Source organism: Mobula birostris, chromosome X, assembly GCF_030028105.1.
Source record: "Mobula birostris isolate sMobBir1 chromosome X, sMobBir1.hap1, whole genome shotgun sequence".
NCBI lineage: Eukaryota > Metazoa > Chordata > Chondrichthyes > Myliobatiformes > Myliobatidae > Mobula > Mobula birostris.
In genome coordinates this window covers 66236453-66264059 of record NC_092402.1, presented here as the reverse complement: position 1 = coordinate 66264059, position 27607 = coordinate 66236453, and the positions used below count along the sequence as shown (strand labels likewise).

At 43.2% G+C, this 27607-nt stretch overlaps 1 protein-coding gene across 4 annotated transcripts in view; it reads right to left on the bottom strand.

Moving 5' to 3' along the window:
* The window catches only part of lmbr1l (limb development membrane protein 1-like), a 112998-nt gene that overhangs the window by 52645 nt on the left and 32746 nt on the right, over positions 1 to 27607 (bottom strand). For 3 of the 4 annotated variants that reach the window (XM_072249061.1, XM_072249060.1, XM_072249062.1), the window contains exon 2: positions 8961 to 9045. In XM_072249061.1, coding sequence (XP_072105162.1) covers positions 8961 to 9045 — 85 coding nt within the window. Of the gene's footprint in view, positions 1 to 8960; positions 9046 to 27607 lie in introns of those variants that run through there. The other variant, XM_072249063.1, reaches the window with a different exon arrangement.

Here is a 27607-nt window from a genome sequence, read left to right as displayed (position 1 = left end):
TACCTAGCTATAGCCATGGCTTCACTTTTCGCTCTTCCATTTCTAGTGTTCACCAAGGATTTATCTTTACCCCCTTCCTATTTTGCATTGACACACTGGCCCTAGGTGACATCAACCACAAACAGTATCAGTTTCCACTTGTATGCTGACGACAGTCAGCATTACCTCACAACCACCTCTCCAAACAATGTCACCACTTGCTGACAAAACTGAGAAACGTGAGCAGAAGCCAGACAAACAGCTTCGCAAAGCTGCTCCAGCAAAATCATGACTGATTTGTGCTTGGTCTCCGTTTTCCCATCCAATTTTCATAATCACTGAATATTCTTTTAATGGGTCTGAAGTCAATCTCAGCCTGGAAACACTCAATGAACAAGGTATCAAATTCCAAATATTTACAACCTTCTACATAAAAAATATTTCTCTTGCTCTCAGTCCCTATGATAAGGCAGCAGCCACTTGAGGCAAAGATACCAGTTCATTCCTTTTTTAACAAAATCTTTAACAATTCTTTTACCATGCTATCTCACTAGCAGTCCTGTAAGCTTCAATTATATGTTTAACCTTGTTTGTCCCCCTATTAAATTCCTTTGGAAAGTCCAGAGGGCACATCTATTATTTTCTTTCTCTTTTTCCTCACACCCATAGCCCGTTTTCTCCTTCATGGACCTATATCAACTGAGTATAACACTATAATTTTATTTTTTTTATTCCCATTACCAGACTCCATTTCTGTTGGATCACCCAAGGCGCAGGTCACAATATCAACAGGTTTCAGGCTAATTGGTTTATTAATGCACATTATCGCCTCTCCATCTTTCTTAATGAGGGCAGCACCAGCTGTGAGATTGGGTTTGATTCCCACTGTTGCCTGTGAGGAGTTTGTACATTCTATCTGTGACCACATCGGTTTCCTCCAGGTGCTCCAGTTTACTCCCACATCCCAAAGACGTAGGGGTTAGGATTTGGGAGTTGTGAGCATACTATGTTTTCACTGGAAGTGTGGCGACACCTGTGGATGGCCCAGAACAATCTATTTGATTTGATGCATTTCACTGTATGCGTCAATGTACAGGTGACAAATAAAGCTAATGTAATCTAAGTGGCATTTCCAATCTGTTGATGTTATTCCAGGTCCAGGGAATTTTAGATTATTACAGACCTATCCAATATTTCTGTAGCCACCACTTTTCCAGTGAATTTGTTGCCTTTTCAGATCAGATCTTTAGTGCAGGTCCTGGGGAAATCTCCTTAATGAAGTACTAGCTCACTCTCACTAGACCCTTCAGAAATGAGCTGAAATAAGGGGAACATCAAGGTCATCACCTTCATCTGTCACCCGCCTCCAGCAGCTTATTTCCTGCTGAAACTATCATCCATACCAGTTACTTCTACTGCCCATGAACCAACTCATACCCAGCACTAATAAACATTATTCCCCTGCTGATTTGTTTGTAAGTTTGCTGACACTGCCATTGACAATGTTTAACTGAGAGTCTCAATGTTCATTCTGAAATATCGTGAGCAGGTTTAGGCCCCATATCCAAGGATGTGCAAGTATTGGTGAGATTGATCCCAGGAATGAAAGGGTTAACATGAGGAGTGTTTGCTGGCTTGGACTTTACCAGAGTGTAGAAAAATTAAAAACCTACTGAATATTGAAAGGCTTAGATAAAGTGGACGTGGAGATGATGTTTCGCATCATGGGGGAATCTAGGATCAGAGGGCACAGCCTCAGAATACAAGGATACCCCTTTAAAACAGAGATAAAGAGGAATTTCTTTAGCCAGAGGGTCATGAATCAGTGAAATTCATTGCCACAGACACTCGTGGTGTCCACGTCATTGGGTATACAGGTGTCCCCCGTTTTTCGAACGTTCGCTTTACGAAACCTCACTGTTACAAAAGACCAACCTGTTTTCACTTTCAGAAGGTGTTTTCACTGTTACGAAGAAAAAGCAGCATGCAGGAAAAATCAGCGCACACCCCGAGCAGCCGCTCTCCCTGGATTCGGAATGGCATTCTGGCCAGCATTGCTTAAACACATACTTGTGAGCAGCTGTTTGCAAGATGAGTTCTAAGGTATTGGAAAAGCCTGAAAGAGCTTGTAAGGGTGTTACACTTAGCGTAAAACTAAACATAATTAAGCGTTTCGATCGCGGTGAACGAAGTAAGGACAAAGTGAGTTTGGCTTGTGGAAGTTGACGAAGATGATGTTGAAGAGGTTTTGGCATCCCATGACCAAGAACTGATAGATGAAGAGCTGATGCAATTGGAAGAGGAAAGGATAACAATTGAAACTGAATGCAGCATCCAGGAACTGAACGTGAAGCAACTGCGTGAGATTTTCACTGCAATGATAAAGTACGACTTTAATTTTGAAAGGGTATGTAGATTTAGGGGATATTTGCAGGATGGTTTGAGTGCTTACAAAGAACTGTGTGATATAAAAATGCGCGAGGCTCAGCAGTCAAGCAAGCCTTCCACATCAGCCACAGCAGACAACGAATCTCGACCTTCGACATTCGAGGCCAGCAGAGACAGAAGATGAACTGCTTGTTCTAATGGAAACAGACGACGAGATGACACCCCAGTGTCCCACCACCCCGCGATTCGTGGAGAATGCAGCGGTAGCCAGCAGGCACACAGCACATCTTTAAGAAAAATCCAAAATAAACATGCTAATTAATTAGGTGCTGCCTGACATGTAATTGTCGGCTCAGATCAGAGACGACGCAATTGTCGGCACTGATCTGGGCCGACAATTACGTGCCGGGTGGCACCTAATTAATTAGCATGTTTATTTCGGCTTTTTTTTCTTAAAGATGTGCTGGATGCCTCCCAGCTACCGCTGTACCCTTGCATTCTTCGCGGTTCGGTATCTGTCGGCGGCCTGGAGGGTGGGGGCCACTGCACCACCCAAACTCCGACAAGTCTAACGCACCATCATCAGTGTGCTCGGCGCTGAACCAATTCCGGTAAGTGATACTACACTGTACATACATTATTTCTACTTTATATAGGCTGTGTATTTTTATGCGTTATTTGGTATGATTTGGCAGCTTCATAGCTTAAAGGTTACTGGAGAGCACTTGCGCCGTGTTTTTGCCAACAGCGCTTGTGTGAGATTTTCTGCTGACAGCGCTTACGCGAGATTTTCACTACGGAGAACAGTGCAGTAATGATTGTGGAGAAGTATTTCTACTTTATATAGGCTGTGTATTTATCATATCATTCCTGCTTTTAGTATATGTTACTGTTATTTTAGGTTTTATGTGTTATTTGGCATGATTTGGTAAGTTATTTTTGGGTCTGCGAATGCTCACAAAATTTTCCCATATAAATAAATGGTAATTGCTTCTTCGCTTTATGACATTTCGGCTTACGAACCATTTCATAGGAACGCTCTACCTTCGGATGGCGGGGGAAACCTGTATTTAAAATGGAGATTATAAGGTACTTAATTAGTGAGGGCATCAAAGGTTATTGGGAGAAAGCAGAAAGATGGGGTTAAGAGAGAAAATAAGTCACCCATGATTGAATGGTGGAGAAGAGACATTGGGCTAAGTGGCCTAAATCTGCACCCATGTCTTATGGTCTTATCATCACACCCATTCTATCGTACGATGCTCAAATGATATCTGTGCTCCTCAACCTGATTATATCCATATTTAATCACTTCACCATTTGCCACTGTGCCCTCATACAAATATACAAATTAACAACAGGAGTAGGTCACCTGGCCCCTCAACTCTGTTTTACCATTCAATACAATGACAGCTGATTCAACTGCAACCACAATTCCATGCTTTCACTAACTTCTCACCTCCTTGCTTGTCAAGTGTCCATCTATCTCTGCCTTCACTTCCCAACCCTCCCTCGGTCCTGGATTCACCTGCAACTTCTCAACATCTACCCCTGCATACAACCTCTTCCTAAAAATGAGGAAAGGGGTGAAGAGGCTTACGAATCTCCTTAAAACCTACCTATTTGATTGAGCTCTTTTGTCACCTGTTCATATCATTTTTTATGGCTCAGCACCAAATTTTGTTTAATGTCATTGAAGATGGGCCAAGGGAGGTTTTATTATTTTAATGGTGTTCTGTAAATAAAAATGTGTGGCTTACCAGTTATTTTTAAAAAAGACTTCTGAGGAACAGGACAAAAACGACACAGATAGAAGCCAAGCCATTTAGGAGTTTTTAAAAAGCTTCCTTTTTGCATATGCATGCAGCTTTTCAGAGAGTAAACACAAATTTCTGCCATTTATAAAAACACTTTTATGCCAAGGTCTTCACATTCCTGGAGCCAATCTGGAAAATGAATCCTGATAATTCCCCACTTCAAGTTTATTTGTAAAATTCCATGTTGCATTCACTTGCCTCCTAGCTATCTGTGTGATGAAAATTATCAAAGTGCTCTTCCAATGGGTAATGAATGAAAATGTGGAGAAGTGTTTTTGTACATACTTTTGTTCTGATAGGCCAAACTAGAATAACCTATGGATGGATATTTTAAACAAACTCCATAATAGAAATGCAAATCAAAACAAGTCTCAACATCTCAAAGGACTCGATGGAACAAAAGTGTTCCCAAGGGCAAGGCTCTCCACCTTGAAGAGCTGAGCAGATTTTAAAGTAATAAGCAACAAAATAAAGGTCAATAGAGGGAATAAGTCACGTTTTTAAAATGCAAAAACATGCCAAAAACTATGGGAGATAAGAGACTGCTGATATGGAATTATGGAGCAATGAACAATCTGCTGGAGGAACTCAGTGGGCTGAGTAGCATCTGTGGGGGTGGGGGGAGGAATTGTTGCTGTTTTGGGTCAAAACTTAGATCAGGCTAGAGGATACCAATTCCTATTTTGACTGCCAAGAGGACCTGCAGTCCTGATAATCTATAGGTTCTATTTTGTTTAAATATTTAAGTTAAATATGAGGTAGAAAACAGGATGTTTCAGTGTACTGGGAATGATGAATCCTTCCTCGAGCAGTTATCTCACTGAAAACTCAGCAGTTCTGGTTTCCTCTCACATTCCAAAGACGTATGGTTAGGGTTACTGAGTTGTGAGCATGCTACGTTGGTGCGGAAAACATGGCAACACTTGCTGTCTACCCCCAGCACAATCCTCACACTGTGTTGGTCATTGGCGCAAATGACGCATTTCACGGTGTGTTTTGAAGTTTCAATGTACGTGTGACAAAAAAAGTGAATCTTTAATAAAATTCTTAATGCAGTTCAGATTATCAGCAGCTTTTGGAAGAAAATACTGAGTTAAAATTTTGTTGAATGGGTAGACTAAACCAGATTAATATATATCATACATGATTTATTTCTGAATTTTATCAGCTGAAATTGCCAAATTCCTTTCCTTTAAAAAAAATACTGTTGAGTCATCAAGCTACAAGATAGAAGAGATTTAAAATACATTGGAATGAAATACAGGTGTCCCCCGCTTTTCAAACGTTCACTTTATGAAACCTCGCTGTTACGAAAGACTTACAATAGTTACCTGTTTTCGCTAACAAAAGGTGTTTTCACTGTTACGAAAAAAGCAGCGCACGAAAAAAGGCATGACGCGCCCCGAGCAGCCACTCCTCCCCGGAAATGGCATTCTCACCGGCATTGCTTAAACACGTGCCCGTGAGCAGCCATTTGCAAGACGAGTTCTAAGGTATCGGAAAAGCCTAAAAGAACTCGTAAGGGTGTTGCACTTAATGTAAAACTAGACATAATTAAGCATTTCGATCGTGGTGAACGAAGTAAGGACAAAGTGAGTTTGTCTTGTGGAAGTTGACGAAGATGATATTGAAGAGGTTTTGGCATCCCATGCCCAAGAACTGATAGATGAAGAGCTGATGCAATTGGAAGAGGAAAGGATAACAATCAAAACTGAATGCAGTAGTGAACGGACCAAAAGTGAAGTCATCCAGGAACTGAACGTGAAGTGGCTGCGTGAGATTTTCGCTGCAATGATAAAGTACGACTTTAATTTTGAAAGGGTAAGTCAGTTTAGGGCATATTTGAAAGATGGTTTACAAAGAACTGCATGGTCGAAAAATGCGCGAGGCTAGCAGTCAAGCATACTGTCGTTTTTCAAGCCTTCCACATCAGCCACAGCAGACGACGAACCTTGACCTTCGACATCGAGGCAGTCAGACATAGAAGATGACCTGCCTGCCCTGATCGACGATGAGATGACACCCCAGTGGTCCCAACCTCTGGGCCGCCGACAGATACTGATTCACGGAGAATGCAGCGGTAGCCGGGAGGCACCCAGCACGTCTTTAAGAAAAAAGCCAAAATAAACAAGCTAATTAATTAGGTGCTGCCCAGCACGTAAATGTCGGCCCAGGTCAGAAGCGATTGCCGATTTCACTTGCTCTATGTAATCGGCAATTGCCTCTGATCTGGGCCGACATTTACATGCCGGGTGGCACCTAATTAATTAGCTTGTTTATTTCGGCTTTTTTCTTAAAGATGTGCTGGATGCGTCCCGGCTACCGCTGTACCCCTGCATGCTTCGCGGATCGGTATCGGTTCGCTGCCTGGAGGGTGGGGACCACTGCACCACCCCAACCTCCGACGACTCAGCCTAACACACCATCATCAATGTGCTTGGCGCTGTCTTCCCGATTCTGGTAAGTGATACTACACTGTACATACATTATTTCTACTTTATATAGGCTGTGTATTTTTATGTGTTATTTGGTATGATTTGGCAGCTTCATAGCTTAAAGGTTATGGAGAGAGTGTTTTGTCAAGAGCGCTTGCGTGAGATTTTTGCTTCGGAGAACAGTGCAGACAATCGTTGTAGAGAATTATTTCTAATTTATATAGGCTGTGTATTTATCATATGTTACTATATGTTACTGTTATTTTAGGTTTTGTGTGTTATTTGGCATGATTTGGTAGGTTATTTTTGGATCTGCAAACACTCACAAATTTTTCCCATATAAATAAATGGTAATTGCTTCTTTGCTTTACGACATTCTGGCTTACGAACCGTTTCATAGGAACGCTCTACCTTCGGATGGCAGGGGAAACCTGTACAGATGTTGCATTTTAAAACGCATTCCAATACATTTCAGCATTTCCTTAAAATGGTTTGTGAAGGTCACCTTCCACTTCACAGTGAGATTGGTAGCTTTATGAGAGTCCAAGTACAATGCCATTTTTGAAGCCAATTTGTAAACTGCATAAGTAAACACAGAAGTCACCTATTAGGATATAGCCACCACCCTTTCAAACGTCATTAGATGTTAGAACAAGTTGCAATTATGATACACCTTTCACGCAAGTGCCCAAACAACTAAGCAGGAGTGTGTTCAGACTAAAAATAGACACAGATTCAAAGGAGGAGGCAGCGAGAAAAGCTGGAAGCAAAGATTCACATTTATAAAGCTCATTCATCTCTTGAACTTGATTATACTTCAAAAACACACCATTGTATTGCAGAAAACATAACAACCAAAATAAACACACAATATCCTATGAAAACAATGTGATCATAACCAGACTTTCAGTTTTATAATGAGTGAGGGATAAATAGTGGCCAGAACCCCAGAGGGAAGTCTCCCACACTTCTTTAGCATAACCTCATGGTATCAGCATAACATCCGAAAGACAGCAAACAGGTTTCACCCAAAAGATGACACCAACAACAGTAGAGATCTCCCCCAGTACTGCAGTGGAGTGGCAACCTACATTCATCAGCCTTAGTAAGAGAGCTTGATTTTAAAGTAATGCCTCAAGAGGAGAGAACCAGAGATTTAGGGATGGAATTCCTGCACTTGAAGTCTTGGCAGCTGAAAAGTACAGCTGGAAGCCAGGGAACAGGTGGCCATGGTAGAGGATGGTAGAGGCAAGGACACTTTTTTCCCCCCACCCCTTTTGAATGGAGCTATTGTTTGTTAACTTTGATCATTCCAATCTTGGCTCTGACACCTCAGACAAAAATTCTGTCTGGCCCAATATCCTCCCACCCCACCCTCTGAACAAACTGACTCTTGCTAAAAGATAGTTATGCAAGCATTGGCAGCACATCTTCAGCTCACCCCATCTGCCCATTCTTCAGCTGGGAGCTAAGCATTTTGAACTTCTCTACTGAAAAAAGAGATCAAGACTATTTGCATAACTGCTGTGCAAAACTGTTATCCATATCATTTTGTAACAGACAGGAAGCTTGTTTTATTTCCCTCAACAAAATAGTCACCAGTCAAAAAGAAGGATGCAACACCAACAGAATTGGTGCATAATTGAAGGAGATGAAAAGAGTAAAATGGACTCCTTTAGGATGCACCTCTATCATCCTTGAGGCACTACTAGAATATGGACATCACATTACATCTACTACCAGAATTTAGAAACAATAGGATGTAATTCAAGTGACAAGATATCAAGTGCACTGAAAGGTACACATTAACCCACCAGATACAAACATGTTACCCAAGACCATTAACTGTATCATTTATCTTAACTGATATACAGTACAGGCGAAGTCAGGTCCAGCAGACTGGGTGGATGAGATCAGCGGTGAGATCCAACTGACCCGGTGGTGCTGCAATGCTTCATGGGGAGCAAAGGTCATGACAAGGCACAGAAGTAGTCATGGTCATCCACTACAACCTAGGAAGACCCCAGTTGTGACAACAACTCGTACCAATGTACAAGGACTTCTAAGGTAGAGAGAATGGAAATGCCCCAGTGCAACAGCTTTTCCCACTTTAAAAACTCTCCTGCACAAATTTCTTCATGTAGTTCACATCACCTATGAAGAGCTGCACAAATCTAACTGTCACAGTCATATTCGACAGACAAACAAAAAAAAAATCAATCAATACAGTTATATATGCACCAAAGAAGCTTGGCCTGAAACAGCCATTCATGGACAGGCCACAAAATCAGAATAATTATTTTAGCACTTGCAACAAGAGATTTTTATCTTAAAGAGTTACCTGCTGTGAAGTCTGTATTCTTTTTAAACCGGTCGATGACTAGGTAGGAGAGGATGTATAATGTAATGAATAGCAGAGAACAGATCTGTGGAGAAAGATGACAAAAATGTTAATGGATCAGACATAATATAGATGATGCATTAGTGCTAAGCAGCCCACTCCCATTCCAGCACTCAAAGTGTAACAAAAACCGTTCACATAGGCAAAATAGAAGTCTACCCACAACCCACTTCTTCCATTGCTCAGTGGGTACCTGGGGCAAAAACGGAACCTTCATGAGCAGGCCAGATGGATAGCACCAGAAGTTAACATTATTATCAACATCATCTGGTGAAGCAGCAAGAGAGGCTGCAGCATCTACCCATGTTGAAGCACTGTGGCAGTGGTTACTCTCAGGACTTGCACATTTAGATTGGTCTTTGAAGACAAGATGGAGTCATAGAAAAGTACAGCACAGAAACAGGCCCTTTGGTCCATCTAGTTCATGATAAACAATTTCTAATTTCCTAAGTGTTCTCTTGCATTTCTTATACTCCATAAGCACCTCATTTGTTCCTACCTGCCTATACCTGTTATGCATCTCCTTTTTTTTTCTTAACCAGGGTCTCAAAGTCTCTTGTAAACCAATTCTCCAATTTAGTATCTCAACCCACGGACCAGACCTATCCTTTTCCATGGTTACTTTGAAAGTAATGGCATTATGATCACTGGATGCAGGGTGTTCTCCTGCACAAAATTCTGTCACTTGCTCTGGCAGTTATTATTCCAGATATATAACAGATCAAGTATCACACACTCTCTCACTGAGACTTTTATACAGTGATTAAGGAAACTTTCCTGAACACATTTGACAAACTCTATCCAATCTAGTCCTTTTACAGTATGGGATTCCCAGTCAATATGTGGAAAGTTAAAATCACCTACTATCAGAACCTCACACAATGCTGGAGGAACTCAGCAGGCCAGGCAGCGCCTAGAAAAAAAGTGTACAGTCGACATTTCAGGCTGAAATCCTTCGGCAGCTTTTCCTAGATACTGCCTGGCCTGCTGAGTTCCTCCAGCATTGTGTGTGTGCGTTGCTCAGATTTCTAGCATACGCAGATTTTCTTTTGTTTTCTATAACAACCTTGTGTTTCTTGCAACAATCTGTAATCTCTCTACAAATTTGTTCCTCTAAACCCCTCGGACTGTTGGTTGGTCTGTAATATAGCCCCATTAACATGGTCATACATTTCTTATTCCTCAGTTCCACCAATAACACCTCACTAGATGAGTTCTCCTGTCTGTCCTGACAGAGCACTGAAACATAGAAACTGTCGTGATGTTTTCCCTGACTAGTAACGTCACACCTCATCCTTCAATCCTTTCCCCTCTTTCGCGTCTAAAACAATGGAACCATGGAATATTGAACTGCCAGTCCTGCCCCTCTTGCAGCCAAGTCTCGCTAATGGCTACACTCTCATAATTCACGAGCTGATTCATGCCCTGAGCTTATTTGCCATTCGTAGAATATTTCTTGCATTGAATTATACACAGTTCAGGACATTAGTCACACCATGCTCAAGCTTTTGATTCCTGACTTTGTCTGAGGTCTTAACATCTGTCTCCACAACTTCCCCACTATCTGTTCTGACACTCTGGTTCCCATTCCCCTGCTCACAGTCATGGGGAGAACATACAAATTGCTTACAGACAGCTGCAGGAATTGAATCCTGATTTTATACCTGGCGCTGTATAGCATTACGCTATCCGCTACAGTCCAGGGTGGGGAAATGCCCTTATAACATGATAGGTGTTTTCCAACTAAAACACAATGTGGTAGCTTTCATTCACCCAACCATTTCTAAGACAAATCTGATAGATCTTCCATTTCAAGGGAATAATTTGCTACCCAGTGAATGCAATGTCACAAAAGAATATAAATAGAGTTTTGTCTACATTTGGCTACAGAACAAAAAAATTACCAGAGAAAATTTCTCTCATCCACATTTTTGAAAAAAATGCTACTGAAAGGTTTAGCTTCATTTAAACTGGTACTGAGAAATTGAATTGCATGCACTTCAAGAAATCACCTTCTTTTTGCTCAAGCAATTTGGAAAATCTTCTACAGCAACACTTTGGTGCTCCAGGCTATGTGCATTTGATACCATTCTTGCTTTATTGCTCCCCCCCAACCATTTAAAAAAAATGCAGAGCTACAAAACCCAACTTAATGCCACTACAGCACACACAAAATGCTGCAGGTCCTGCTGAGGAGTCTGGGCTTGAAATGTTGATGGTTTACTCTTTTCCATAGATGCTGCCTGGCCTGCTGAGTTTTTCCAGCATTTTGTGTGTGTTGTTTTGGATTTCCAGCAACTGCAGATTTTCTCGTTTGTCAATGCCACTAAATCTTGCACTGATCCATAAACACATACTGCTATTTATATAACTAAACAACTAAATGATCCCAAAATAAAAAGGAGAATTTTAAAATTATATCAGAATCAGGTTTATTATCACCAGCATGTGACGTGAAATTTGTTAACTTAGCAGCAGCAGTTCAATGCAATACATAATCTAGCAGAGAAAAATAAAAATAAAACAAACAAGTATAATGAATTGATTTTAAAAAACAAGCAAAAACAGAAATACTGTATATTTAAAAAGTGAGGTAGTGTCCAAGGATTATAGAAGAAATACTGCTAAAATCAAATGCTAAAATTTTTTGACAACATAAGTAAATTACAATTGCGTTTTTTTAAGGTGCCAAGTTACCCTGTACAGAAATTGACACAACGGATATGCATCAATTGGTCTAAAACCCCTCTTGAATCTACTTTCCTCTCATTCATAAAATCATACACTTCAAACTTCATGGACAGAACGCTAAACACTGGCTGGGGAAAAATATTATATACCCCTTGAAAAGAACACCACCCCAGAACCATTCAAAAATTGTCTCTGATACCATCACTGACCTCGTGGACTCTGGAGATCTCCCATCCACTGCCACCAAACTCAGATTCTTTACCAGCACTATTCGGTTCTACCTCCTACCCAAGATCCACAAGTCTGACACTCTGGATAGGCCTATTGTCTCAGCCTGCCACTGCCCCACCGAACCTGTGTCCATTTACCTCAACTCCATTCTATGCCCCTGCTGACTGCTTCAATTTTCACCATGGATCTCCAGTCCCTATAGATTTCTATTCCCCCATCAAGACTCTAAAGCCCTTTGCTTCTTTCTCAATAAAAGAACCAACCAGTTCCTCTCCATCACTACCTCTCTCCTCTATCTGGCAGAACTGGTCCTCACCCTCAGGAATTTCTCCTTTGGTTCTTTCCACTTTCTCCAAACTCAAGGGGTAGTTATGGACACACGCATGGGCCCAAGCTAAGCCTGATTTTTCATTGGCTACGTGGAACAGTCCATGTTCCAAGCCTTTCCTGGTAAGGCTCCCCAACTCTTTCTGTGCTACATTGATGACTGCATTGGTACTGCTTCATGCACCCATGCTGAGCTCGTCAATTTTATTAACTTTGCCTCTAACTTCCACCCTGCCATTAAATTCACTAGATTCATTTGTGACACTTCCTTCCCCTTTCTCTGGAGACAAACTATCAACCGACATCTTTTATAAACATAACAATTCCTATGACTATCTTGACTACACCTCTTCCCACCTTGTCTCTTGCAACAACATTATTTCCGTTTTTCAGTTTCTTCATCTCCACCGCATGTGTTTCCAGGAGAAGTCTTTCCTTTCCAGGAGTTGTTGTCTTCCTTCAAAGAATGGGGGTTCCCTTGCTCCACCATTGATGCTGGCCTCACAAACGTCTCCTCCATTTCCTGGACATGCATGCTCACCCCATCTTCCTACCGCCTTAAAAGGGATAGAGTTCCTCTTGTCCTCCCCTACCACCCTATGAGCCTCCACATCCAACACATCATTCTCCACAACTTCCACCATCTTCAACGGGATCCTACCGCCAAACACATCTTTATCCCCCTCCGCCCACACTCCGCTTTCCACAGGGATTCCTTTGTCCATTCACCCTTCCTCACTAATCTCCCTCCTGCAACAAATCCCTGCAAGCAACAGAAATGCTGCAGCTGCCCATTCACCTCCTCCCTCACCTCCATTCAGGGCTTAAAACAGTCCTTCCAGGTGAGGCAAAACTTCATTTGTGAATCTGTTGGGGTCGCCTATTGTATCAGGTGCTCCTGATATGGCCTCCTCTACATTGGTGAGACCTGTTATAAATTGGAGGGCTGCTTTGTTGAACACCTCCACTCCATCTGAAAAAAGGGGAATTTTCCAGTGGCCAACTATTTTAATTCCCCATTCCCATTCCAACATGTTGGTCCATGCCCTCCTCTTTTGCCACAATGAGGCCACTGTCAGGGTGGAGGAGCAACACCTCATACTCCATCTGGGCAGATTCCAAACTGATGGTATGAACATTGATTTTTCCTTCTGGTATTTTTTCTCCATCTGCCTTCCCTCTTCTTCTATCGCCCACCCGGACCTTTTACCTCACCTCACTTCCCCCCCCCCCCCCCCCCGGTGACCCTCCTCATTCCTTTTCTATGGTCCTCTCTCCTCTATCAGATTCTTTCTTCTCCAGCCCTTTATCTTTCCCACCCACCTGGCTTCATCTATCACCTTCTAGCCAGTCCTGCTTCTCCTACCCACCCCCCCCACCAGCTTTTCATTCTGGCATCTGACTCTGCATTCACTTCCATAGATGCTGCCTGACGTGCTGAGTTCCTCCAGCATTTTGTGTGTGTTGCTCTGGATCTCCAGCATCTGCAGAGTCTCTTGTGTTTATATATCTGAATGACTACTTACTGAATTCACCAACAGTACAGAACACAGAAAACAGAATATTACAATTATACAAAAGCTTGAGTACAAATCATTTATTGCCTTCTAAATCAAAACATTAGACATCACTGGGATGATCTCTTGAAATAAAGCAAAATGCAGGCAATTAAAATGCCAGGTTTACACACAAAAAGCCTAATAAATGCTTAAGCAAACATAAACTAGTCTTGAAACCAGTTCTTTTTATATATCTATTAAAATTGCACAGCACAAAATATCTGCTCAGTAAAATAAAGAAAAATGTTGGTGATTGTGTAAGGCAAGTTTGAATCTGCGCTATCCCACCTCCTGCTGCAAGCTAAATGCAGACTGTTATATCCACCAGCAGGAACAAGGGGAAAGAGCAATCGGAAGAGAAGCAGAGTGCAAGAAGCAAGTGGGTTGTTTGGGCTTGCTGTCCCTAATTTAAACTTAGTTTTTGCTGCATGAACTTACTACTACTACTACGTTGACTCAGGCCTAGGGGGCCGGCGTCGGGCAAACTTAACTAAGCATGAACTTAACTAAGCAATAATGTTACAACTATGGGTTACCTAGGAAAGGACCCCAAAGCAAAGTCATCTAGTAAAATAATTCAAAATTTAAATATGTTGGAGGAACTCAGCAGGACTAGAGGAGAAAAAAAAAAGATGAGTAGATATTAAGGGTGGGAGAGGGGAGAGAAAAGCACAAGGTAATAGGTGAAACCTGGAGGAGAGGGATGAAGTAAAGAGCTGGGAAGTTGACTGGTGAGAGAGATACAGGGATGGAGAAGGGGGGAGTCTGATAGGAGAGGACAGAAGGCCATGAAAGAAAGAAAAAGGGGGAAGGGGCCATATCAGAAATTCGAGAAATCAATGTTCATGCCATCAAGTTAGAGGCTATCCAGACGGAATACAAGGTCTTGTTCTTCCAACCTAAGCATGGACTCATTGTGACAGTAGAGGAGGCCACGAATTGACAGTTCAGAATGGGACATGGAATTAAAATGGGTGGCCAGTGGAAGATCCTATTTGTTCTGGCAGACGGAACATTGGTACTCAGCGAAACAGTCTCCCAATCTACGTCAGGTCTGACCGATATACAGGAGGCCACACTGGGAGCACCGGACACAGTATCTGACCCCACAGACTCACAGATGAAGTGTCACCTCACCTGGAAAGACTGTTTGGGGCCCTGAATGTTAGTGAGGGAGGAGGTGTAGGGGGAGGTGTAGCACTTGTTCCACTTGCAAGGGCAAGTGCCAGGAGAAGATCAGTGGAGAGGGACAAATGGACAAGGGAGTCGCATAGGGAGCGATCCCTGTGAAAAGCAGAAAGTGGGGTGGGGGGGGAGCGAGGGAAAGATGTGCTAGGTCGTCAGATCCCGTTGAAGATAGTGGAAGTTGCGGAGAATTGTGCGGATGCGGAGGGTGGTAGGCAAGGACAAGAGGAACCCTATCCCTGGTAGGGTGGTGGAAGGATGGGGTGAGAGCAGATGTGCGTGAAATGGAAGAGGTGTGGTTGAGGGTAGTGTTGATGATGGAGGAAAGATACCCCCTTTCTTTGAAGGAGGATATCTCCTTCATTCTGGAATAAAAAGCCTCTTCCTGAAAGCAGATGCAGCAGATACGGAGGAATTGAGAGAAGGGGATGGCATTTTTACAAGTACCGGGGGGGGGGGGGGGGGGGGGAGAGAAAGAGGTATAGTCCAGGTAGCTGTGAGAGTCCATGGGTTTATAATAGATAGCAGTAGCTAAGTTGTCTCCAAAGATAGACACAGAGAGATTGAGAAAGTGGAGGGAGGTGTCGAAAATGGCATGAACATCGATTTCTCGAATTTCCAGTAATGGCTCCCCCCCATCATTCCTCATCCTCCCCCCCCCACTTTTCTTTCTTCCATGGCCTTCTGTCCTCTCCTATTAGATTCCCCCTTCTCCAACCCCGTATCTCTTTCACCAATCAACCTCCCAGTTCTTTACTTCACCCCTCCTGCTTTCACCTATCACTTTCTGTTTCTCTCTCCCCTCCCCCACCCTCTATCTCTGACTTGTCATCTTTTTTTCTCCGGTCCTGTTGAAGGGTATTGGCCCGAAACATCTACTGTACTCTTTTCCATAGGTGCTGTCTGGCCTGCTGAGTTCCTCCAGCATTTTGTGTGTGTTGCTTGGATTTCCTGCATCTGCAGATTTTCTCGTTTCCAAAAGTAAAATATGCTCTTTCACACAACAAAAACAAGTTGAAGGAGCAATTTCCAGGTTGTACCTCCAAGGACCAAGAAATATCAAATATGCAATCTTTAAATTTAATATGCCTGACATATGATCCAAGATTAGGCGTATGTACAAGCAAAAGCCAGTTGTGTTTTATCTGATTAGATAATGGATGCTTGCACGACTTGTCTACCAGGAATTCAGCCTTGACACAGTGAGATATTCTATCAGATCCTCTCCAGCTGTCCCTGCAATAAAATCTAAAAGCAGTTAACAATGTGACCAAAAACACACAGGTCTTGCTTTTTTTTTGCTGTTCTGAAATTCCTCTGGGCTCCATGTAAGAAAAATGTAACATCAAATGATGCTTGGGGATTTCAAAAGAAAAATTCTTAGTTAAATTCAACCAGTCTTTGGCGATTTCTTTATAAGCCATCTGCATAGCTGCCTCTGAAACATCCTTATTCCCAAACCATGGAATCCTCCGTTACTATTCTTAACAAAGCCTCGACTGCATCTCATCAACCTGTGCCTCTGCTCTCACCACCCCTCCTCTAAAGGCATCCGTTAGCCTTGCGAGACCATGGATCTGCACCTGGAAAGTCTTCACTCTCCAGGACGCAGGCCTGGGCAAGGTTGTATGGAAGACCAGCAGTTGCCCATGCTGCAAGTCTCCCCTCTCCACGACACTAATGTTGTCCAAGGGAAGGGCATTAGGACCCATACAGCTTGGCACCTGTGTCGTCACAGAGCAATGTGTGATTAAGTGCCTTGCTCAAGGACACAACACGTTCCCTCGGCTGCGGCTCGAACTCACGACCTTCAGATCGCTAGTCCAATGCCTTAACCACTTGGCCACGTGCCCACACACCTCTCCTCTAGGGCAGAATAAATGTACGGCATCACTCGTCTCTGCATTTCTCAACAATCTGTGTCATTTTTAAAGAGATTCAACCAGACACACCTTTCCCTCTCCACTCTTTTCAGTATTTTGCAGTCATCCTTTGTGACTTCCTGGTCCACTTTTGTTTGCACCAACCACTTCTTACAGCTCTTTCTTCCTATGCATCTGCAGGAGATACAACAATTGTCCCTTCCCTTCCTATAACGTAGGGACCCAAACAGTCCTTACAGGTGAAGCATTAATTCACCTGCACTTCTTCCAATCTCACACACTGCATCCAGAGTGCAACAACTTTGCCATAAGACTTAGAAATTGATTGTGGACTTCAGGAAGGGGAAAAATCGAGGGAACACACTCCAGTCCTCATTAAGGGATCAGTTGTGGAAAGGGTAAGCAGTTTCAAGTTCCTGGGTGTCAACATCTTTGAAGATCTAACCTGAGTTCAACATACTGATGCAATTGCAAAGAAGGCATGACAGTGGCTATATTTCATTAGTAGTTTCAAGAGACTTGGTATGTCACCAAAGGCACTTGCAAATTTCCGCAGATGTCCAACATCATGATTCCTGTCATCGAAGCCAAGCGAACAGCTCTCACAGAGTACAAGCGCTCACCATCCGACCAAACACTCCAGGCACTTCGAGCTGCTAGAAGCAAAGTGCAACAGACTGCAAGGCAGTACGCAAATGAGTACTGGCTCCAGCTCAGTGAGGACATTCAGACAGCAGCTGTGACAGACAACATCAGATCGATGTATGATGGTATCAAGAAGGCCCTTGGCCCATCGCAGAGCAAGGCAGCACCCCTGAAGTCACCCAGCAGTGAAATAATCACCGATAAAAGCAAGCAGACGGAATGCTGGGTAGAACACTACTCTGAGCTCTACTCGAGGGAAAATGTTGTTGTTAGCTCAGCCATCGATGCCATCAATTGTCTGCCAGTCATGGATGAACTTGACTCCGAACCAACCATTGAGGACCTCAGCAAGGCAATTGACAGTCTGGCCCAGGGAAAGCTCCTGATGGGATTCCTCCAGACCTGATCAAACACTGCAAGAGCTCACTCCTCCAACCTTCCTCCATCAGTGCTGGAAGGAAGGAGCCGTACTACAGGATATGTGCAACTCCAAAATCGTTACTTTGTACAAGAAAAAGGGCGATATGAGCGACTGCAACAACTACAGGGGTATCTCCCTCCTGAGTAATGTCGGCAAGGTCTTTGCTCATGTAACCTGGCACGTCTACAAACTCTAGCAGAGTGGGTCCACCCTGAGTCCCAATGTGGTTTTTGCACAAGGAGGTCAACTGTTGACATGATTTTCTCACTCCATTAACTCCAGGAGAAGTGCAGGGAACAACAGAAACCCCTCTATGTCGCTTTCATTGACTTGACCAAGGCATTCGACCTTGTCAGCAGGGATGGGCTCTTTCAGATTCTCAAGATCGAAACTCCAGAGTATCATCAAGTCATTCCATGACGACCTGAGGGCTACTGCTCAGTACGATGGCAGCTCATCAGAACCCTTCGTTATTCGTAGTGGAGTCAAACAAGGATGCGTGTTGGCCCCAACATTATTCGGCATCTTCTTTCTGCTATTGAAGCATGTGTTTGGGATGTCAACAGAAGGCATCTACATGCACACCAGGTCTGATGGGCAGCTGTTCAACCCTGCGCACCTGACAGCAAGAACAAAGGTGTGAAAGATCTTAATACATGACATGCTCTTTGCCGATGACGCTGCCATAACCTCGCACACCAAACAGCAACTACAAACTCTCATGGACCGCTTCTCTCAGGCATGCAAGGACTTTGGGCTTACCATCAGCCTAAAGAAAACAAATGTCCTTGCCCAGAACGTAGTGGAGACACCAGTCATTACCATCGACAATTACGATCTAGAAGTGGTCCATGACTTCACATACTTGGGGTCGACCATTAGCGGCACTCTCTCCCTCGATGCTGAAATCAATAGGCCTATCGGCAAAGTAGCATCAATCCTTGCTCAACTCTCCTCGCGGGTCTGGGAGAATGCGAAACTCACTACAAAGACCAAGACTGCTGTGTACAATGCATGCGTTATCAACATCCTCCTGCATGGTAGCGAGACTTGGACCATCTACTCTAAGCAGGAGAGGAAGCTCAATAGTTTTCACCTGCGCAGCCTTCACCGCATCCTCGGCATCACCTGGACAGACGAAGTCCCAAACTCTGAGGTCCTCTCCCGCACTGGACTTCCCACAATGTTCAACGTTCACGCTTTTAAGACAACGCAGACTGCGCTGGCTGGGCCATGTCCGTCGTATGAAGGATGGTAGACTGCCAAAGGACATCTTCAATGGAGAACTAGCAACAGGCAAGAGGAACGTTGGTAGACCCCAGCTTCGCTTCAAGGACCTCTGCAAGCGCGACATGAAAGGCTTAAAAATCAACACAGAGTGCTGGGAGGATACAGCAGATGACCGCAACAAATGGCGAGGTACTCTTCAGCAACACCTAGAGCAAGGCGAAAGAGTGATCCTGAGTCAGTTTGAGGAGCAGAGAGCTAAACAGAGAGCACAGCGGACAACAATTCCACGAGGCCCTACACATGCAGCAACTGTGGCAGAGCCAGCCGTTCCAGGATTGGCCTCAATAGCCACAGTCGACACTGTTCGACAAACCAGTGACTACCAGAAGTGCAGTACCCATGGTGGACCACGACTGACAGAGGCCACACACATCATGGAGGGCGTTCTAACTGGTTGTATTACTGTCTGGTATGGGGTGCGGGAACTGCACAGGACTGGAAAAGGCACAGGAAGTTGTGAACTCAGCCAGTTCCATCATGGGCACACATCTCCCCAGCACCAAGGACACCTTCAAAAGGCAAAGCCTCAAAAAGGCAGCATCTAATTGTTGTGGATGACAGGACAGAGGGCACATCCTGTCATCCAGCCTGTGCTCTCCTCTCATTGCTACCATCCAGGAGGTGGTACAGGAGCCTGACACGAGAGAGAGAGAGAGACAGAGAGACAGAGAGACACACAATGATTCAGGGACAGCTTCTTCCCCTCTGTCATCCAATTTCTAAATGGACAATGAACCCATGAACACTACCTCACTACGTTTTTTCTATTTATATTATTACTAATTTAATTTTTAATATATTTCTTATTGTAATTTATAGATTATTATTTATTACAATGTACTGCTGCTGCAAAACAACAAATTTCACAACATTTGCCAGTGATATTAAACCTGATTTTGATTCAGTTTGCTGTGCAGTCACCTGTGCATTGTAGAAACTAAACACTGACTGGGTTACTGAGGTAACAGTGTTACCTTGACACGGTTTTATCCCCCCTTGTTCAATCCCTTCCTACCTACGTTCGTGACACTTCTCACGCTCTTGAACTTTTCAATGATTTTAAGTTCCCTGGCCCCCACCGCTTTATTTTCACCATGGATATCCAGTCCCTATATACTTCCATCCCCCATCAGGAAGGTCTCAAAGCTTTCCGCTTCTTTTTGGATTCCAGACCTAATCAGTTCCCCTCTACCACCACTCTGCTCCGTCTAGCGGAATTAGTCCTTACTCTTAATAATTTCTCCTTTGGCTCCTCCCACTTCCTCCAAACTAAAGGTGTAGCCATGGGCACCCGTATGGGTCCTAGCTATGCCTGCCTTTTTGTTGGCTTTATGGAACGATCTATGTTCCAAATCTATCTAAGCTTCCCATGACCTGCCATCCCACTCTCACCCTGACCTATCAGAAGGCTGCACGCTGATAGGTTACAATGAGGCCCAACAGAAGCTTCAGCAACTTCACCTCCATCTGGGCATGTTGCAGCGTTCTGCAATCAATATGGAGTTGTGTTTCCGGATGGTGGGGAAGAAGGAGAAAGAGAGAGTAAACAAAAAACAAGAAGAAAGTAAAAGAGAAAGAGTAGAAGGGTGAAAACATAATGTTTTTCAAGTAGGCCAGTGTTATACTCGCTGCTGCCTTTATTTCACAAGTGCAGAACAATGATCGACTCTCCAGCATCTGCCAAGGCTATTGAAAACAATATTAAACACTACTAAAGGTTACTCGCCCAACTACAAGAAAGTACTTAGCCTTGAAGCACTGCTTCTCTAATTGCTTTGTCATAAAGCATGATTTCATGATCTTGCACTCTAACACAAAAAGTTCTTCTTAAAAGTTTTCCGCAGGCACTGAGGAAAAGGCAGTAATGGCCTAAAACACTGGGAACTCTTATTTCAGCTGTTATGTTTATTTCTCTATATTGAAACTCAGCTCCTTCAGAATCAGATAGATTATCACTGGCACGCAACATGAAATTTATTAACTTAGCAGTAGCAGCACTTCAATGCAATACATAATACAGAAGAAAAAAAACAAAATAATAAATAAAGCAAATCAATTACAGTATACGTATATGAATAGATTAAAAATCATGCTTCTAACAATTTGCTTCAGGACTTTAACATACCAGAAAATGGAGGGCTGTGTAGGAGGGAAGTGTTAAATTGCTTTTAGAGTAGGTTAAAAGGTCGGCACAACATTGTGGGCCGAAATGCCTGTATTGTAATGTTCTATATCCTATAATATGATCAAAGGCAATACTTTTGGCAAATTTTCTCCTTGGCTCAAGGATGCAGAAGGAAATGATAATTGTGTCAGAAGGCTAAAATCCATCAGCAAGTACATGCAATCAATAGGCAATGGTACCTAGAAGGTATTCAAAAGCAAAAAAAAGACAAAGAGAACACTCCCCAGCTGTTCCTTGTTAACAAGCCACTCAAAAGTCCCACACATCAAAGTTACTGGTGAACGCAACAGGCCAGGCAGCATCTCTAGGAAGAGGTACAGTCGACGTTTCAGGCCGAGACCCTTCGTCAGGACTAATTGAAGGAAGAGCTAGTAAGAGATTTGAAAGTGGGAGGGGGAGGGGGAGGGGGAGGGGGAGATCCAAAATGATAGGAGAAGACAGGAGGGGGAGGGATGGAGCCAAGAGCTGGACAGGTGATTGGCAAAGGGGATATGAGAGGATCATGGGACAGGAGGCCCAGGGAGAAGGAAAAGGGAGGGGGGGCACCCAGAGGATGGGCAAGGGGTATAGTCAGAGGGACAGAAGGAGAAAAAGGAGAGAGAGAAAAAGAATGTGGGTATATAAATAAATAAGGGATGGGGTACAAGGGGGAGGTGGGGCATTAGCAGAAGTTTGAGAAGCACTCAAAAGTCCTACATGTGACATTTAAATTACGACCTGCCCTCAGGGCACAACACCACATGGAGAGAAGCTGGTCAGTACAAATTTGGAGCAACATGCACAAAATACTACAGGAACTCAGCAGGTCAGGCAGCATCTGCCCCCTTCCTTTCCAGACCTTCATCAGTATTGGAAAGGAAGAGGGCAGAAGCCTGAATAAAAAGGTGGGGCAGGGGAGGGGAAGGAGTACAAGTTGGCAAGTAATGGTGAGATCAGCTAAGGTGGGTGGGGGAGAGGTGATTAAGTAAAAAGCTGGGAGGGGAAAGGTGGTAGAGGTAAAAGGATGAAGAAGGGATGTGAAAGGAGAGGACATGAGAAAAGGGGAAGGAGGAGGGGCACCAGAGAGAGGTAATGAGCAGGTGAGTTTAGAGAAGGGGTAAGTGGGGAGCCAGAATGGGGAATGGAAAAAGAGAGAACAGGGAGGAGAGAGAAATTGCAAGGAGTTTGAGAAATCAATATTTGTGCCATCACATTGGAGGCTACCCAGAAGAAATATGAGGTGTTGCTTCTTCAATGTGAGGGTGGTCCCATTATGACCGCAGAGGCAGCCATGAACCAACATGTTGGAATGGGAAGTAGAATTAGAATGGGTGGCCACTGGGAAATCCTCCCAGTTGTGGTAGATGGTGCTCAACTGCCACATATTAGTTCAGTTTTCTCTGCAACATACTGAATGATTAAGATGCTACGTAGTATAGCAAGACACTTTTAATAGTTTATACAAATATTGAACTAAGCCAAAGTAATACATTAGAATTTGACCATGTATTCCAATGCTGAAGTAAAGCTCCTACTGAGCAGAATTAAAACCAACACATGACATGCTGGCTTTAATCTACAAATTAATTTGTGGATCTCTACAAATTGTGTTAGGCAATGGAAACAATGCAGGAAATAGTAAATGAGATTACATGAAATTCTCAAAAGGAGCTGACTAAATGACTTTTCCAAAGTAGTACAAAAGTTGAACATTGATCTCATTGAAGTCAAAATATTGCTGAAATGCTAATTACCAAATCAGAATTCACTATAATGTATATGAGCTACACCATATTGGGAGAAGAAATCACTTGCAAATTCAATAAATTAATTCTATTAACTTAGCATTGCATTTCCAAAAGTTGATTTATTTATTTATTTTCACAGAAAGCCACTTGAAGTTTCGCCCCACTCAAGAATCTGTACTCAATTATAGACTGAAATTCTGAGATTTATAAACAATGGAATGCATTGAGGAAAACTATCATAATTTGGCACAAGCAAATTAATTCAATTTAAATATCTTTTAAGTCACTTGTGGTTCTGAGAAGAGAATTCAAGTGAATGTAACTCATCAGGAAGAAATTTCAAAAGCTTAGAATTAGGTACAGTATCATGTATAACCTGGTCATATGTTCTTTAGTATCTTTGGAATATGATCAATGTTCCAGGTTGACACTGAAACACTAGAGTGTAATAGTACAGATAAACCGGCTGTGCTCTAATAACAGTCATCAGCCTTCATGTTGGCAAGGGCAAGGGCCAGAGAAGTGGAGAAATCAGTGCAGATCTATTGTGTATATGCCATTTCCAGCAACAAGTGCAGCTGCAATTATGAAGACCCAAATTCCCTCAGAAAACTTCTCTCAGCTTATTTAAGTATTCCAGGAAGAGGCTGGGGCGGGGGGGGGGGGGGCAAGTCGACATTCTACTCCATTTTGCCAATTAAAGCTTTTGTCGCTTGCCTATTAAAATGACAAGGGAGATTGAAACAACAAGGCTAATGCAGAAGGAGAGTGCTGGCTTCCTGCCTTTTGATTACTTTGGGGGGGGGGGGGGGTGGAAAAAGAGTGAAAAAAAAAATCACTCTGCTGCCAGACAGAAGAGACTGTGTGGCCTGCCACTGTACCAGAGAATGTTACTGAGGTTTTGTATGTTTTGGATATGGATATGGATTTGGATTTTGACTATGGATTTTTTTTTTCAGTCTTATAGTTCTTTTATTCTTTGTTTTTCACCTGATCTTCCTCTTTCCCCCTCACAGATACAGGATATTCACGTCATTGTTCACTAGACATTTTATATTTACATCAACAGTCTGGGGTTCTGCTGACACCAGACACTGAGGGCTGAGTCCTGTGTAACAGCCTCTCAAGTTTATTGCTGATGGAAGGTTTTTTCAGTCCCAAACACTAGACTGCGGTCCTTCTCCACAGAGCCTTTGCATTGGCTGTACCGAGCTCTTGTGCGTCCCTCAGCACATCCTCCTGCAGCCTGGAATGTGCTAGTCAGCAAGAGTACGTGCTGAGGGATGCAGCATTCCCTTATGGACGACTCAATGTACTGGGCGACCAACAAGTTTTGAGCAAACCAAACTGTGTCTTTCACCAAACTGATGATCTTCGATCAGTACTTTATGTCCATCACAGTGTGTGGCCCTGGAAACAGCCTGAACATCAGAGTCCTCCGTTATGCAGCTGCTTGAGATGAACCTTGACTTTTCTCCCAAGCTGTGAGACTTCTGAACACACATCATTTGTGACAGTACCAGTGGCATCATACTGCTGTTTCTTTAACTACAGTACATGGCGTACATACACTTTATGTCAACTTGTACATGGATAGAATATTTTTTATCCATTAATATTATTGTGTCGACATTATTTGCCTTTACTTCCTGAGGAAGCTAAGGAAATTTGGCCTGTCCCCTAAAACGCTCACTAATTTTTATAGATGCACTGTAGAAAGCATTCTTCTGGGGTGCATCACAACCTGGTATGGAAGTTGTCCTGTCCAAGACCAGAAGAAGCTGCAGAAGATCATGAACACAGCCCAGCACATCACACAAACCAATCTTCCGTCCTTGGACTCACTTTACACCACACGCTGTCGGAGCAGTGCTGCCAGGATAATCAAGGACACGACCCACCCAGCCAACACACTTTTCCTCCCTCTTCCTTCCGGGAGAAGGTTCAGGAGCTTGAAGACTTGTATGGCCAGATTTGGGAACAGCTTCTTTCCAACTGTGATAAGACTGCTGATCGGATCCTGACCCGGATCTGGGCCGTACCCTCCAAATATCTGGACCCGCCTCTCGGATTTTTCAACTACCTTACTTTCCCTTTTCTATTTATGATTTATAATTTAAATTTTTAATATTTACTATCGATTTGTACTCCAGGGAGCACGAAGAGCAGAATCAAATATCGCTGTGATGATTGTTCATTCTAGTATCAATTGTTTGGTGGCAATAAAGTAAATATTCCTTTTGCTATATACACGTATACGGTTGAATTGATAATAAACTTGAACTTGACAAAAATCCTTGCATCCTTTTCCAGACCTTCTTGGCAGATGGACAACTGTCATCATCATCACATTCACTGAGGGCATGTACTTGGAGTGAGTACAGGAAGGATCTGAGAGGGAGGGCCCGTTGCTCACAGCCAAAGTCTTGATACTTGTTGGTGAGTTCTGGTGAGGAGTCATTCTATCAAATGGTTCTGACAGACTGTTCATCAAAGCATTCTACAGGGCCCATCCTGTCTTTCTCCTACAGGATGTTCCTTACTGACCATTGCCTGATGGATGTGGTCATACTGAATGGAACATTGTATAACAACAGGAATAGACTTTCCCTTCACAGGTACAACCTGAACATGTAGTATGCGAAAAATACAAGGTGATCAGAGATTTCCCTGCCAGGTAACATCACAGGTTTCATCCAAGTGGATCATCCGTCCTTGAAGAGTATACATCCAATTGGAGAAGCCCTTAGGCAGGATCTTGCAGGATCAGTCAGACGGATCTCCAATAGTACAAGGCCACTGGTTAATTCCCACAGTTCTCTGGTCAACAAGTTAACCATCTGAGTTACAGTGGGGAAGAAAAATACTACTAAATTCTCATATTTCCTTGGAAATTGAATCAACAATTTTCACATTTTAAGTCTTTGAGCACTCCCCCCCCCCCCAAGGCAACACTTTTCAGAAATAATTATTTGTCACAAAGCAGGGTCACGAGTCATTGGAAGTAACTACCAACATGCAAGTTCTCTTTCTTTACAAATCATTTAAGGTTGGCAAAAGTCTCCAACACGTGATTTGAAGGGCAGGGAATCTCCTGTTGAGAGAGCAGTGCCTTTGTACCTCAAAACAAAGCTTGTTTCAAGGGCATATAACAACTTTGCTTAAACTCCAGGAGTCTACTACCTCTCAAACCACCTAACCACCTGCTCCAGACAACTCCTAGCCCAACTGTGGTTCCTACACTGGTCAGAATCCACAAAACCGAAATAGAAGTAAATCATTCTCGACCCCAAGGTAATGCCTAAATAGGACAGCCATGTTTCTGTGCATACAATTTGTAATTAATTGGCTCTGTAGCACTTTGGTAGGCCCCGAGGTCACAGGAAGAATTAAACAAATTGAAATTCCTCCTTGAAGCCTATAAATTTACAAGTACTGTAAAAAAAAAGGTCCCAGAGCAAGACCAGAGAAAAGCAAAACAGCTGCTGTCTTTCCGGTTGGAAGGCAAGTGAACATTTTCACACACTGGATAGACATGCCCCAGTTCTAAAAGGTACAAGGCTGTAAACATCCTGGGGTTGCTACATCCTGTTCAACATAGTCACTAGAAAAACAATTCCTTTGAGGAAAAATCTTGCCCCTTCAGCCAAGAACAGTCTTTCCCTTGTCAGTTGTTGAAGCACGTTTTACTGTAACCTTAAGCCCCAAGTGTGCAGCAATGGATTCTACTAAAAGCTCCAAATCTGCAAACCAGTAGTGAACCCACTACTGGTTAAACCCATGAAAAGCATTAGACCAGACACTGATCAACTGGCTGGAGCGCTCACTAAGGTCTTTAACCTCTCACTTTGGCAGTCTGAAGTACCCACCACCTTCAAGCAGGATTCAATTATCCCAGTGCCTAAGAAGAACGTGGTAATCTGCTTTAATGACTATCGTCCAGTAGCACTAACATCTACAGTCATTAAGTGCTTTGAGAGGCTGGTGATGAAACCTATCAGCTCCTGTCTGAAACGTAACTTGGATCTGCTCCAGTTTGCCTACTGGAGCAACAGGTCTACAGCAGATGCCATCTCATTGGCTCTTCACTCAACCCTGGAACATCTGGACAGCAAAGATGCAAACATCAGGATGTAGTAGGCATACATCTTCATTGACTACAGCTCAGTATTCAATATCATCATCCCCTCAAAACTAATCAATAAGCTCCACGATCTTGGCTTCAATATTTCCTTGTGCAATTGAATCTTCAACTTCCTCACTTGCAGACCCCAGTCAGTTCAGATTGGCAACAAAATCTCCTCCATAATCTTCATCAGAACAGGTGCACCACAGGGCTGTGAGCTTAGACCCCTGCTTTACTCACTTTAAACTTATGCCAGCTCCAAAGCCATATTCAAGTTTGCTGATGACACCACTGTCATAGGCCGAGTCAAAGGTGGT